The 16,279-nt window shown below is 46.8% G+C and overlaps 1 protein-coding gene across 2 annotated transcripts in view; it reads right to left on the reverse strand.

The window, feature by feature from the left end:
• PNPLA2 (patatin like phospholipase domain containing 2) overlaps window positions 1-16,279 on the reverse strand; it is a 51,156-nt gene extending 34,877 nt beyond the window's left edge. The window contains exon 1 of one of the 2 annotated variants that reach the window (XM_034770354.1): window positions 15,724-16,278. In XM_034770354.1, coding sequence (XP_034626245.1) covers window positions 15,724-15,910 — 187 coding nt within the window. In that variant the 5' untranslated portion in view covers window positions 15,911-16,278. Of the gene's footprint in view, window positions 1-15,723 lie in introns of both variants that reach the window. The other variant, XM_034770355.1, reaches the window with a different exon arrangement.

Below are 16,279 nucleotides of genomic sequence, written 5' to 3' on the forward strand. Positions count from 1 at the left end.
ATGATGTATTCGTCAGAGGGCCTGTGCAGAACTCAGTTACAGCACTGTACAAACACTTCTGCGAAGGAGGGTTCCTAGAAAGCCTGGCCATAGGCCATAAATAATAGCCTGCTTTTTTCCTTGAATTTTTAGGCTCATTTCCCTCTAGTTTCCAGTGGGAGCAGGACAAGGGATCTGTTACAGTTCCCCTCTATGACAGACTTGTCCCCACCAGGGTGCCCTCCTGTGGGGAGACAGACAAATCCTGCCTCAATTTCTCCTACAGTCCCTGGGGCTGACTGAGTTTCCCCATCTTCTCTACCACCAGTCAAACTGACTATCACCTCCTTGGCCGAGGACAGGAACATTACCAACCCAATTCTAGCCCTGCTTCTGGGCATAGTTGCCTTTATACTAAAAAAATTATCAGCAGCTCCTTCAGATTATGATGATTCTTAACAAGATTAAAATGTAGCAGTTATCCAGCTGCACTCCAGATACTGTCTTCAGGCCACCCACCAGAGAGTCAAACAGTCCCACTTCAATTCCTCTGCCCCTTTTCCAGGGCCTCTACACCCTTGAAAGTTCTCCAGGCTGCTCCAACTCCTCTCCCACAGCTTGAACCTTAGACCTTCTGCAAGAGGGCTCTCTACAGCGTTCTGCTCCTGAGGCCCCGTCGCTGACAAGTCCTACCCCTACTCATGGGAACCCCTTCCTGAATCCTCTTGTTCCTGGGCTCAGCCTGCACTGGCTGAGCTGGCTCTTCCCCCTTACTGAGGGGCACAAGCCTTCTCCTCACCAGGGATTCCCTGCTCTGGCCAGCTCTCTCCAATGACTCCTATCCATAGCATTCTCTCCCAATAGTGCACCAGTTCTCTCTTTACACTAGTTTTCCCTCCCCACAGCAGCTCCTGACTATGGCTCTCACTCAACTCTCACTAGCTCTCTGCCGCTCTTTCCTGTTGCCTGGGTCATTACAGAGGCCAGGTGCCCTGTATCAGACCCCATCAATCTAGTCACAGATGACTTGAACCTATTCTCTCAAAGGGGCCGGTTACCCTTTGACACCCCCATTTTGCAGGTGAGTGGCTAAAGCCATGAGATGAAGGAACACATTTTCATGGAGCTCAGCCCCTGCAATCAAGGCCAGATATTCAAAAGGGCTCAGCACGTTGGAGGCCGAGCCCTTCTGGAACGTCTGGCCCAGACTATAGGTGCCAAGTACTAGGAGGTCTGGCTTCATGTGACCTGCCTAAAGACACAGGGTATGGCAGAGCTGACAACTGGACTTCCATCCCCTGGGTCCCAGGGCAGTGCTTCAGCTACAAGGCCAGCCTTCTTCCCTAATAAATAGGTATTATGTACAGGTTATTTTAAATTGTTTCAGTCTGAGTAAAGAGCCACTGGCCACAATTTATTCATAAAAAAGGACCAAACCCAGAAGGAGCCTTTAGGAGACCAGGAGGAATGGCCATCAGCTGCAGTCCAGTTTCCTATTAGGAGATAAACCTCAACTAGAAATAGGTCTGTCCCCTCTCCCTGCCCCACCAAAGAGCGAGGATAAAAAACAGATTTAAGCCACCTTGGGTTTTGCCTCAGCTCTCACAAGTCTATCATCCCACATGTTGCCACCTCCCACCCTGCATACACAACACAGTAGTCCATATGTAAGCATAGCTGTTTGCCTTGCATAGACAGAACTCAGCAGGCAACTCTGCCACAGTGCAAGGCGGTAGAGATTGGCCATTAAGGGCCAACAGGAATTCACTTGTGTTTTTTCAGCTAAACAGACCTGGGAGAGCTAGTGGGAGCAGGTGGGCGAACTGTACGAACTGCTATTCTTTGTTACGTTTAAACCTTTACATCTAAACCTTTATGTTAGAGTCCAAGGCATTGCACAGCAATAGTAAGCCATGTGGACAGCAGTCTGACTCACGACTGCCTTTGTATCAGGCATTGAAATACTTGCCTATGCCAAGCCACGTATAAAAGGGAGCTGCTATGGAGCAGGGGGGCAAAGAAGAGCTTAGCTCAGACTGGTAGCCAGGATCATTCTGCTTTGTTGCTACTGGGATTAAAGCAGTTACACCAGCCTGGATCATCTTTTCTTTCATCATAAGATAATTCCCTTATGTAAGTTAATATGGTGATCAGCAATGCAGCATTAGAGAGATGCTGGCAGGGTAAAACAAAGCACAAAAAGGGGAGGTTTTAAATAAGACTGACCCTCTCTATCCAGGCATACTGAAGAGCTAACTTCAGCCCTCTCTCTCAAGGCAACCCTTCAGAATTCAGTGGAACCGCTCTGATGCGGGAACAGAATGAAACCCACTAAGCACAAGGGAAGATTCTGTTCTGACCCCTGCTCCTGGGTTAAGGAGAGATCAGAACTTTCTGCCATGTGGCATCTATAGGATATGTGATCCATCAGGAGCTGCACGCTGAGTGCACTGCAATGCTCATTTTTTCGCTGTCCCTCATACAGCATACATGCTGCAAATGCCAGAAGCGGGAAGACAGGAGACAAACACACACACACACACACACACACACAAACTCCAGGAGAGTTAAATGGCCTGATCCTCTACTGCCTTGCACAGGCATAGATGACCACACACAGGGCAAAGCGGGGCTATATTCTCCTCTTGCAGTACAAATCTGGAGCGACTCCACTAAAACCAATGGTGTTGCACCATCAGTGTAACATTGAATGAAAAGAGAAACTAGTCCAATGAATGTCAGATGCAAGTAAAATGCTACCACTCAAACTCACTAGTGGGTGACACCACTTCACATGGGGTTAAGTGATTACCCAAGGTTGGAGGCAGTGAAGAATCAGGTGGTCAGCTGACAGGTCTGCAGGACAAGCCAATATCAGCACAGTGAAAACTGGTGTCCTGGTACAAGTGTGTCACACTGGTGCACCTCCACTACAGGAGAGATCTGCTACATCGGGGTAGGCAACCTATAGCACATGTGCCAAAGGTGGCACGCAAGCGGATTTTCAGTGGCACTCACATTGCCTGGGTCCTGGCCACCAGTCCGGGGGGCTCTGCATTTTAAATTTAATTTTAAATGAAGCTTCTTAAACATTTTAAAAACCTTAAACTATTTTTGTATGTAAAGTAAATAGTTATATATTATAGACTTCTAGAAAGACCTAAAAATGTATGACTGGCATGCAAAACCTTAAATCAGAGTGAATAAATGAAGACTTGGCACACCACTTCTGAAAGGTTGCCGACCCCTGGGCTACATGCTCTCGCCCCAAGGTATAGATGCAATAGGGTTATGACACAGAGGAGCCTTGCTTTGGGAGAAAGAGCCTAACACACACAAAAAAGCTGAGCCCAGCTCCTCAACTGGTGTAAGTCAGCTGAGCTGCATGGATTTACATAGCTGGGTGTCTGCCCTGTAGCATTGGTGCGGCTGTTCGAGAAAGCAGACAGCCTTTCTGCAAGAACTCTGTACTTCCATTTCAAGGCAGGAGAGATGCAAAGCAGCAGCAGTCAGTCTGTGCCCATTTTCAGGGGTAGAAGGTAGCACAGAAAAATTCACTGAGTACTGGACAGATTTGATGCAGCCTTAAAACCCCAGGGGAAGCAGAACTACCATACACAGCACATCCCCACCTCTACCCCTGCAAAGTTCTGCAGGCAATCTGCCTTGGAAAGCAGCAAGGACAAAGGTCATTTCTGCACTAGTCAGCTGATGAGAATCAGCCCTTATCACCTTGGTTTTTCCTGTCACTCACTCAGACTGGAGAAAGCCAGACTGCTTCTGTTGAGATCTGGGCCTGTACTGACTAGGTCTGGGGAGTTAACAACAACTAGCCCATGGGGGATGAGCATGAACACACAGCCAGCATGACTCCTGTCCGACTGGCAAGGAAAGTAACTTGCTTGGTATTCTTCCTCCTATCCCACCCAGGCCCACGTGGTCATGGTTTAAAATATATCTACCCCAGGGACTAGCGGCCTAACCCAAATCCCATTGAATGTAGAGAGAAGATTCCCATTCCCCAGATAGGAAGGATGGACTTGTGCCTAAAGCACTGAACTAGGCCTGAGAAGACTTGTGTTCGATTTCTAGCTCTGCTACAGGCTCCTCTTGTGATCTCAGGAGAGTCATTAATCTCGCTATGCCTCAATAAAAAGGGGCTAATACTTCTTGTGTCTGAATTGTTTCTTCAGGCTGTAATTTCTTTAGCACAGGGACTCATCTCTTAATATGTGCATGTACAGAGGTCTCCTTTTGCTAGAGCCTCCCAACCAAGATCAGCCCCTACCACAAGAAGAAGAATAGACTTCAAGAGCTTGCACCAATTCTCATTAATTAACAGTGCACCAGGACCACCACACTGAAGACAGTATTCTTCAGATAACGACATGTTTGAAGGAGACAAGGGGGTTACAGTTTTCATACACACTAAGAATACACGATCTGCATCATTTATCTTTGGGATAAAAGACAGCAAAGAGCATAGAAAATTAGTGTGTGCGCACACACACACACACACACGGCCCTTAAGGAGCAGTGTGCACAGAATGTGCTTGGAGCCTAACACAAGAGATCAGCTTTTCCAGTTGGCACTATAGGCCAGCCAATTTATGTTATGCAAAGCGCCTGCCTCTGTGCCCGTTATGGCCCCAATTGCTATGTCCTCTTTGCCCTTCCATCATGTGGATATACATTAAGAACAACCTTACACGAGCCAACTTTTCTCCAGCGGCATTAGGTCGTTTGGGGCAAACTGACAGCAATTAAGTCATAATGAGAAATTTTGCTCTGAGTCACACTTGGAGGAGACCAGGGACACATTTAGCTTTGTGAGGAATCCCTTTCCTTATGGAATTTACTTACGGAGGTGGGGGGAGGAAGGGCTGAAAGGTTAGCAGATTCTCTTGCGGTCCTGATACCTTCATCTTTGGGTATTGCAGTAAGATTATAACCATGGCCCACAAGTCGCTGATTCTTGGGCACAAAAAAAAATTATGACTGATGTTTCTAACCAACTGAGATCGGAGCGTACTGGTCACAAAGCATAGCATGTAGCCCAGTTTAAGAGCAAACCCTCTGCTCCTCCTACAAGGCTGTTAAACAGGATAGAAACCTGAGGAGTCATGAGACAGCAGAGAGTCTAGCGAGATCTGCCAGGCAGAGCAGAACCCTCACAGAGCTAAGAATGTGCCTGGAATTGGCTTCTCTGTACATGCATGTATTTTAGGAGACTTAGGGCTGGTCAACATGGGAGAGTAGAACTATACTGGTAGCTCTTCCACGCACTTTTATTTCAGAATAAGGGCGTCAGCACAGGGAGTTATACTAGTTTAACTATTGTGGTTTAAAATTCACACCCTACCATATGCCAGCATAACCTTCCTGTCTAGCCAAGCCCTAAATAAGCTGCATCCAGGGACCCCACTAAGAGGTGAATTGGGGCATGTCATGTTGGTCTTGCTTTGGGGATTGTTGAAGGGCTCACCCAATCATTACAATCTCAATTTCTGCCCACTCCTCAACCATATTTGGCAATGGAGAAAGTCTTCAAGACTTTGCACCAGGCTAAAGCTCCAAATGGTGCTGCAGCCTTCAAATCCTACCTCCAAAAGAGGGGTCTTCAAAAACTCCAAGGGACTTTGTGGTGTGAACCCATTTCCCCTTCACAGCAAGGAAGGATAATCAAGGTTTCTCACTCAACCCAGGCTCTGGAAAATGGCTGCTCAAAACACATTCACCAGGGCTTCATACACTGGGCACTTGTGATGGCTGCAGCCATCACAACAGCTACACCTGCACCAGCACAGGCAGTGAAGAGCCACTATTTGTACTGGTGCAGCTCATCCTGGTTCCATCACAGTAGATATGCTCCACAGTAACAGTGGGTGTTTGCTCCACTGAATTGGTTGGCCATGGCTGGAATCAAGGCAAATCTCCCAGCATGGATAAGGTCCAAGACTTAAGAGGGGAAAACCATGACTTGGAGAGAGATCTGTATCCGAATCCCTTAGCCATGTTGTGGGGAGGCAGAGAGGAATCATCCTCCTGTAATGATCCTCTGCGTCATGAGGATGAGTAATGTAGCTGTAGGCTATGGGAAGTGGCCAGCAGGATGCAATGCGCTAATTATAGAGCTCCTCAGATTAGCCCCCAATACACCAGTCTGCAGTGAAATCCCTACACTTCCATTCATAGTTTGGGGATCATTCCTTTAAGAGCCTGAAGCTCCTGCAGTCTGATCCTACTGGGATCCAGGAAGTGCTAAAGGACTTCCCCCCCTCCCCCTGCAGTCTGATCACAGGTAGTTACAAAGCCCCCGAAGGCTGCACCTGAAATGTAATGGCAGACTTCCACACCTCAGCCACCCCAGGCACTGATTAGACCAGGCAAGTTACCTGCCCTAATTAATCCCTGCTGGGATCACATCAATGTCTCTTTGATCTCCAACTAAAATGCCTAAACACTTTCCACAGAAACATGTTCCATGCGGCCTGCGCAGTACTGTGAACAGATGTCACAAGTTGTTGGCTGTGCCCACAACCAGTCCTGAACATGATCAGACAGACCTCTTTGTTCTTCTGCCCAGGAAATCTGAGTCAGAATCTTCAGGTGCATTTTATTAAGAGGTGTCTTGGCAGGCCAGGCCTCAGCCTCACAGGTAAGCTCTAATTGAGTGGATTAATGCCTCCCTCCCAGGAGGGATCTTAGAAAGGTCACAGGACATTCTAATCACTTTGTGGCCTCTTCCAACAGGCTCAAGCTTACCCTCGAAAGCCACAGTGGTTAGCAAAAAAGATGAGGAAGGGGAAACTATCAGCCAACCCCTTTAATGTACTTGTTACTGCTTGACAAGCCAGACAGCCTGACAAGAGTGCTACAGAGTGACCACTCCTAAATCTCTAGGATTCTGGGAGATCCTAGGCTAGGCTACAGTCCAGCTCCCCTCCCTTCTGTGCCACCAGGCACACTTAGAAACTGAAGGAGTGAGGGAGCCAAAGGGTTGAATTGGGTAACAGAAGTGGGCAAGTTTAGAGGCTATGAGGAAAAGCCACCAGTGTGAGAGGATGCCAGCAGGCTCAGCATTAAGGCATCAGCTGTATTTTGCCTGGGGCATTGCTGTAAATGCCACCCACTGTCTTTGCTCCATTCTTGTGAGCTGAGAGGGTGCTGAAACTCCCGAAGATAGTGCTCTTTGACAGCAGGATTCTTGTCAGTTTCCAAACCCTGCCAGCTCATGTGAACAGAGGGCCCGATTCTCCACTGCTTCGCCACTTGCATGGTCCCTTACTGCGGTATGGGGCTTGTACAATATGCAACTACATCAGAAGGCTTCACTCACTCATGCTGGTCAGGTATATTACACCCACTTTGCACGTGTGGAAACGACAGAAGACGCAAGGCATCAAGAGAGTTGGGCCCAGATAGTCTGGGCTGAGTGGAGAGGGAGTGTGAGGCAAGAGCCCAACCACAATCATCTGCAAACCCAGTGCTTTGGAAGTTAATGTGGTTGAGTCACCCAATTTAGAGGAAGTGGTCCAACTGGCTACTGGACAAACAGACACATACAGCTCACAAGCCTTAAGTTTTCAGACTCAGAAGAGATTTTTGAGGAAGAAAGGACTGATTCAGTCTTGACGAGCCCAGTCTTGACATAATCCTTTGAAAGGTTAATGAAATAGAATTACCATTTCTCTTCAGATAAAATGCTAACCTGAGATGCATTAGCAGTGGCTGATGGCAAACAAACACAAGAAAAGACTTTCCATATTATAAACAGGCCTCACAGGATCTTAAAAGGATTTCTCTAGAGGTGAGCAAGTAATCATGATCAATCATTATTGCTGTCATCTTTTTCCAGCTGGGGAGACTAGTGAGGGTGCAACAACTGCAGGGACCTATGGAACCAGGGTGGGAGGGGAACTGTCAGTTTGCAAGCCAAGGACATTTTCAACTGACAGATTTGACGGCATGCAGATGGTGCTTGTGTGGATGCATCATACCATCTTAATTTAAGACTCAGGGCTTCACCTCTACTGATTCTGGAGTATGTTCTACTGATCGCGCGGGGGGGGGGGGGGGGGAGAAACCACTACACCACACACAACCAATGGAGTATTTTCATGTAAATGCAAGGAGGCAGTTCTTCCAAACAAGGCCATAGCAGCTAATTAAAGTTTGAGGGGCCCCTTTCTTAAGTGTGTTTGTGAGGCACCATGCACAATTGCAGATTTCCACACAAGTTCTTCCCAGTATCTCAAGAAGCCATCCACACGCCACAACTACGCAATTTATATCTGGGACGGGGGGGGGGGGGGAAAATCTCCTTTTCATGCGGAAACAGCTTCAGGCTGTCCCATGTCCCTCCCTCTTTCCATGATTGCACAGGAAATCAGACTATTGCCTCCCAATCTACACTTCACCAGCCAGACAGCTAATATAAGATGGGGTCACTCTGATTTCAGAGCAGCTCTGCCTATTTATATTAATGGAGGATTTGGTCCAACATTTTCCATACACAGTAACCTCTGCTGTCTGTTGATAAGCCATTGTTTGTACACTCTATGAACAAACTCCCTAGGTGTCCTTTTTAGCAAGGGGTTATTATTGTTCATTGACCTCAGTGAACCTCAGCAGAAAGAAGAAAAATGTGCTGCCCCCACAAAGGTCTCTGGTGTTGAGCAGTGTTCTTTCTTGTGGTCACATGACAGCTTGTTATGTTATCACCTGAGAGCATATACCTGAACATCAAATAGCCATTGCCTAGTCCCAGATCAAGGCTGGGACAAAAGGTCTTAACTATGACACCAATAAAACCTTCGTATAGCCTCTAACTTAAGGACAACCTCTTAAAGAATGTCATGAGCAAACAATATTATCCTGCTCATAAATCTGTGGCCTCCTCTATGTTGGCTCACAGCCGTGTGTGCAGGATTCTCATTACTGGTGATGTCCTTACATGCTTTATGGCATTTGCTGATAGTGTCACAGCTGATTTATGCTTCAGGTGAATCATTGAGGCTCCCACTGATAACGTGTTTTCATGGTAGCCAGGTGTATACAATAAATCCACCTCCTCCTTGAAAAAGTGGCTGATTTAGCAGAGCCAATCTGCATTTATTTATGCTACTCTACAGGAGAGAGCAGTTGCATGTTACAGGAATACCAGAGATGGTTACAGGTCCATGGACATTATAGGTTACATAAGCCAGAAGGGATGATCTGCTGGTCTAAGCATCAGGTTTAAAATGCCATGGTTCTCTAGAACCACAGGTTCAAATTCCAGAAGAGTTGATATCGGCAGTCATCCCTCTAAAGCAGATCTATCAACTATGCTATGGGAATATTGGAGATGGTAATAGATCACTCAAAGGGAGTCAGGAGAGATTTTACTGCAGAGTAGAAAAGGTCCCCAGTTCAATGAGTCCACAGCACTAAGAACAGAGTTCTGCCCTAGAGTTCATATCCAAGTTTGCCCCATCTCACTTCCCCACTGTTTAAAAACAGCTTTCTCCTCTGACCCAGACATGGCTACATTTTAAAAGTGGTTCATTCTACCTACAGCTATTTGCTTATTGCAATGCTTTGAAATTGTTTGGGACTCTACAAGTATTTATCTATATTCAAGTTCACTTTAAGAGGATTCTAATGTAGAATGTGCTCCACACCAAGTGCACAGACATTGTACCAGTGTAGGACACTGCCTTATGTACTTCAAATGTAGACCATAAGCTGCTATTGCAGCTACTCTCTGGGAAGAATCCAAAATCCTCAATCCACTGTGATACCCACAGAGGGTAAACTGCCTAACAATAGCTAGGTGAGGGTCCATTCATGATTTATTAATATCTCTGGTTCACCTACATTATTTCTAAGTAAGAGCCCAAACAGAGCTAATATACACAACTATGTTCCTTCCACTATTACCCTTGTCTTTGCCTCATGTTCCTCACTCACTGTAGCATCTTGCCCCTGTTTAAAGTAACAGTTCTTTGGTCAGGGACTCTGTTCCATGTTTGTACAGCACCCACCACACTGAGGCCCTGATCTTGACTGGTGCTCAACCAGAATACAAATAAATTGCTCCAAAGTCAGGAACGATGGGGAAATCAACCCAATGACAAGCTGGAGGCAATCGCAGACCATGATAGTTACATGCTGCAGGGACCAAGTGCGGACTGGGAAGATGTTGCTACTAACAGAAGCCTGACTGTAGGGGATTTGGGGCTTTGACTCAAAGCCCAGTGAAGCGGACAGGAGGAGTCTTTCCACTGACTTTGATCAGGACTTTTGAGACAGAAATGAAATCAGGTAAAATGCTCTAACATACAAAAGAACCTCACCCCTGCCCAGACAGCATTTAACATGGCATGATGGGGTCCGGTTGAATTCAGAGGCAAGGCACAGATGCATCATAGCCTCAATCATATCTGCAGGCAAACAAACAGGGCTTCTCCGAAGTGCCCCCCTGCCTATCAAAAGAAACAAAGATACTTTAGTGTTCTAATTTGAAGACCAGAGGGCACCACAGGACAGTTGCCACAATTAGCATTAGAACCCTGAGCAACCGATCCCCTGCAGCACTTGCTACCACCCGGCTTCCTGCCTTTGTCATGCAGCCACTGATAGCTTTTCCTGGAACAAGCTGTTTTGCTGACAAGTGCAGGAATCTGCAACCTTTGTGTCCTCTCCCATTAGTGATTCAGTCCACGCACTCCCCAAGCCTAACCCCCGAACTACAGTCTAGAGTTCAGAGTCAAGTGTTTACAACAGGGATGAGGTGCAGGGACTGTTGGACATGCCTCATCCGGGCACCAAGGCCACTTTTACTTTCAGTGGCAAACCAGAATCAGCCACCTTGCATTCTGTTGACTCTTCTGTCCTCCCATTAACAGAAAATGACAGGTGCCAGCTACCTACAGAGCTCCACACACAGCTACAGAAATAGACTGGAGATGCCAAGTTCAGATCAGATTTCAAAGCACCCTACAGAACACAGAAGGGTTTGAATCTAGGTACTGAATCCTCTGCAGGCATAAATCAAATTGGCTTCATTGACTTCAATGGAGTTGTGTTGATTCACACCAGCTGAGGATCCGGTTTTAGGCTTGTCTCTCCTCAGCACTTATTCCCCAATACCTCCCAGGATATAGGCAAATAAATATTATTAATCCTAGTTTATAGAAGTCCCTGACTGTGAATTCTTTGGGGGCAGGGACTGTGTGCAGACAGCACCTGGTATAACTGTAGGTGCTACCGGAATACAAACAGTAGTAATAGAGATAGACAGGATAAGTGACTTGCTTGAGGCTACAAAGGGAATCTGTGTCCGAGCCAGAAGCAGTACTCAGGAGTTCCTGGCACCCGGTCTCTTGTTTACACCAGTTCTCCCACAGAACAGGGTGGCAATGGGATTCTCCGATTAGAAACTAAGGTTATGTCTACCCTACAGCCTATGTCGGCATAACTTATAAACCACTCCCCTGAGTGACATTAGTTACACCGACATTAAGAGCTTGTGTGCACAGCGCTATGTCGGCAGGAGAGCTTCTCCAGCTGCTATAGCTTCTGCTGCTTGTGGAAGTGGGAGGAGGTGTTGTGCTCATGGGAGAGCTCTCTCCCATCAGCATAGAGCATCTTCACCTCAAGCACTGCAGCGTCAGAGCTATATTGGCACAATTGTGCCGCTGCAGCGCTGTACATATAGACATGGCCTAATTGTTCTGCCATGGAACAAAGTTGTGGCTGACAGAGAAGCAGCTGCATCAAGGGAGTCCCTGTCAGTGGCAGTTCTCGCTAGATTGACTCCTCCATGGGAAGTGATAGATTAAAGAAGTCCTACCCCCTTCACCAGAGCAACTGGCACAAGGAGCAAGGCTATAGTCCCAGACTGCAGTTTGGATGCCCCATATACTCCCCACCCAAGGTACATTCTGGCAAACTCCCAACAAATAAGTGTTTAAGATCCCACAGGGTGCAATTATATCTAGGCTGGTCATCACTGTGGAAGTAGTCATTTGAGAGAAAACCAGTTACAGTCTATAGCAGTGGTTCTCAACCAGGGGTACAAAGTCAGTACAAACTAAAATTTCACACAGCCAATGACTTGTTTATATGCTCTATACATGGACATGCAAGTACAATATTTATATTCCAATTTATTTATTTTATAATTCTATGGTAAAAATGAGAAAGTCAGTCTTTCAGTAATACCATGCTGTCACACTTTTGTATTTTGAGGTCTGATTTTGTAAGCAAGTAGTTTAAGTGAGGTGTAACTTGGGGGGTATGCAAAACAAATCAGACTCCTGAAAGGGTTCAGTAGTCTGGAAAGGCTGAGAGCCACTGGCCTTTAGGTCCCCAAAGTAGGTAAAACATGGTTTGGTCTTGCCACATAAGTTGACCTGATCCATTGCACGTAGGACCCCCACTCCAAAACCACAGCAGGTCCCACAGAATAGACAGAACCTTTTAAAAGGCCTCATATCCAGGGCTCAAGAGAGAGGAGAGGACGACAAACGGCAAGTATAACCACTTATTATTGTGCCCAGGTTTAGAGTGAGATAGTACAGTATAAAGAGGCAGATGCTTGTGAGCCATTGTTAACCCCTTCTTCGCAGCCAAACACAAAACATGCCATATATTATATACACATACACACACATATACACACTCCTCAGTTTAGTTACACTGAACATTTTTTAATCCATTATATTGCTGCATATTGCACATGGGGGCATTTCTTAGCTATACAGGTCTGGCAGTCCAGTCCACCAAGGGACTAAAGTTTCCTGGACATTTCATCTATGATAAATGAAGGGGGCGGGGGGAGGGAGGAGACACCCAGCCATCCAGTTAGCTGTTCTCTGCTTGCTTTACCTGTAAAGAGTTAAAAAAGTCCCCCAGTTAAAGGAAACTGAGTGGGCACCTGGCCAAAAGAGCCAATGGGAAGGCTAGAACTTTTAAAAATGGGGAAAAAACAATAAAATAAATAAAAAAACCCACAACTTCCCCTTTGTGTCTGTTTTTCTCCAGGAAAGAGCATAACTGCTCCCTGTTCCCCTATGAGAGGCTTTAAGCCAGGTATGATTATAAATCAGATCATACCTAGAACTACTTATTTCGAACTCCCAAATGTGTAATTAGATCAGGAATGTTTAAAAAGACGCAATTAGGGTTATTTCTGTTTATTTCTTATGGCTAATGGACTCTTCTGTGCTAACCCCAGATGTTTTGGTTTGCTTGTAACCTTTAAGCTGAACCCCCAAGAAAGCTATTTTGGGTGCTTAATTTTTGGAATTGCTCTTAAAATTTAGCAAAAGCCTAAGTTCCAGATGTATTTTCTAAGAACAGGATTGGATTTTTGGTGTCCTAAGAGGTTTGGGCACAGGTTGTTTAATTAGCTGGGAGCAACAGTTAATTTCCTTTGTTTTCTTTCTCAGCTCTTCCCTGAAAGGGGGTGGGTGAAAGGGCTTGAGGGTACCCCACAGGAAGGAATTCCCAAGTGCGTCTTCCTGGGTTCCAAAACGGGTTTTGCATTTGGGTGGTGGCAGCATTTACCAAGCCAAGGTCAGAGAGAAGCTGTAACCTTGGGAGTTTAATACAATCCGGGAGTGGCAAGTATTAATTTTTAAAATCCTTGTGGGCCCCCACCTCCTGCACTCGAAGAGCCAGAGTGGGGAATCAGCCTTGACAGCATCACTGAACACTTTGTATTATAGGGTCTCGTAAGCAGTTCAGGAATGAACAACCACAAGGCCCCCTATGATCTCACTTAGTTGCTGTCCATGGCATACACAAACAAAACAAAACTTGGTGACCTGTGCAGGAGATATTCTGTAAAGCTACGTTTCCTTTTACGTTCCAGAGGAAACATCTAAGCAGAAGGCTGAATACTGCAAAAGAGCAGGTTTAGAAAGGTGATTACCCCCTTGTCCCCCTTATTTTCAGCCTCTCTATTTAAAGAGATTTCCCCATTTCTTGGAGACACAGATAATCAAACTCATAAGCACATTATATGCTGCCCCCACTTTTTCTCCAGTCACTTTTCTGCTTCCAGTACAAAGCCATTAAGAACTCATCTGCTGTAACTTTCCATCCCCAAACGGTGGTAAAAGAGTGACAATGAGCAATGAGTATGTTTCTTTTAACTACACTGAAGTTACAGAACTTAATCAAAAGCTGAATCTTCGCTTAGCCTGTGCCGCTGTGGTCCAACAATGATGCAGATTTTTTTATATATATTATATATAAAAAAAAGTCATGCTTAATTTCCTGTATTAATTGCTTTGATCAATCTGCATCACACAGCCATAATTCTAGTCCAGTACAATGAATGCACAGCAGTTCCCACCTAACGTGATAATGTTATAACAAAAGTACCTTTTTAGAACAAATTTTATCATTGCATTACAACGTACAAAACAGTTTCATTGCAAGACATGCTCTAAAGCAGGGGCGGGCAAACTACGGCCCATGGGCTGGATCCAGCCCACCAGCCGTTTTAATCCGGCCCCCGAGCGCCCGCTGGGGAGCAGGGTCTGGGGCTTTCCCCACTCCAGCGCTCCAGCCCAGGAGCAGGGTTGGGGCTGCTCCACGCAGCTCCTGGAAGCAGCAGCATGGACCCCCTCTGGCTCCGACATGTAGGGGCAGCCAGGGGGCTCTACTCTGCATGCTGCCCCCACCCCAAGCAGAGCCCTCACCCCCTCCCTCACCCCAACCCCAATTTTGTGAGCATTCAATTTTGTGAGCCATACAATTTCTATTCCCAGATGTGGCCCTCAGGCCAAAAAGTTTGCCCACCCCTGCATTAAAGACTTCCATCAACTATACTATAAATTGACATCCAGTACAGAGCCACCATACTCATTAGGTATCCTTTTATAAGTTTTCATAGGCTATATCAGGCCCATAGTGATCACTAAAACCAGCTTCACTGAAGTCTATCCACATAACCCATATTAGTCTTGTTGTTTATGGATGTGTTTTCACTTTCCATTTCAGATCAAATGTCCCTCTTTGGTTTTAGTCTGTGCTCCTGAATGGTCTTATGTAACAAGAAACAAACTAACTTGAAAGGATATTTTGGAGGGGGAAATCGAGGAGAAGTAATTCCTTAGAGGTGGATACATATAATTTAAGAAAAAGAGATCCCATGTGGGTACTCTTCTAAAATTGAGACACTTTTATTCCAGAATAGAGTGTCCACAGGGTGAGCTGTTCCCAAATAGCTTATTCCTCAACAGTTATTCTGTTCAATTTCCCCATGAAGAGGAGCCATAAGAAACAGTCAGTCCCCGGTTCAAAGAGCTTCTACATTAAAAAACAAAACTGCTTATATGCAGCACAGAATTTACCAGCAAAAGGGATCGCCTGGGGGCAAAATAGTTCGCATATTCGAGTGTATTTTTTGTTCCTGTGATGAACAGAGAGGATCCCTTATCGGCCTTCTCTTGTCCAGTGGATCTCAAACTTTTCCATCCCATTGCCCACCTCCCATCTAGCTAGGATCTAGGGCAGGCTCATGAACGCCCCCTCCTCCGCCACCACACACACCCGTTTATGACACACACGCGCGAGTCACAACCCCAAGTTACTGAGCTATCCCTCCCCCCAGTTGACACACACACACCGGCCCTACTTTACATGGGCTGGGAAGGCATAAGGCCGGATCTGCCCTGCACTAGCAGCGGGGACAGGCTATTTGACTTCCCACCACCGCGCACCCCAAAGCTATGAACTCCTCACCCAAGCAGGCTCCAGTGACCAGGGCCGTGGCAGTCAAGGCTCCGGCGGAGGCTCCGTAGATCGTCTTGGCGTTGGCTACCAGGAAGGGGGCATGCTCCTGGAGGCAGCTGGCTACCCCGATGTGGTACACCCCCAAGAACCCACAGCCCGCGAAGGAGATACTCCAGGTGGAGTCCAGAGGGAACATCGCCTCCCCGCCTAGCAGCGTCTCTGGGAAGAGAGAGATTAGGCGGGGAGGGGGGAGGGCAGAGGGCAGCCGAGGCTCGCCAAGCCCTCAGCGGACAAACGCCCCGCCTGGGCAATGCGAGCGGAGGACCGGAGCAGGGGCAAGCCAAGCCCGGCAAGAGCGAGCTAGGGGCAGAAGTTGTGGCACCCCCGATCCGCGTGCGTCGCTCTTCCCGCTCACATTCTACTGGGCTTTGCCGGCCCTGGCCCGGGATAAAGGGGAATGGATGCGATGCGATGCGCCTTCCTTCCTGTGCCGGTCCCTTCCTGCTCTGCCCTCTTCCTTCGCCTGCTCCCCCCACCACTGCCTGCACCTGATGAGCAGCAGAGA

Source organism: Trachemys scripta, chromosome 4, assembly GCF_013100865.1.
Source record: "Trachemys scripta elegans isolate TJP31775 chromosome 4, CAS_Tse_1.0, whole genome shotgun sequence".
Lineage (NCBI taxonomy): Eukaryota > Metazoa > Chordata > Testudines > Emydidae > Trachemys > Trachemys scripta.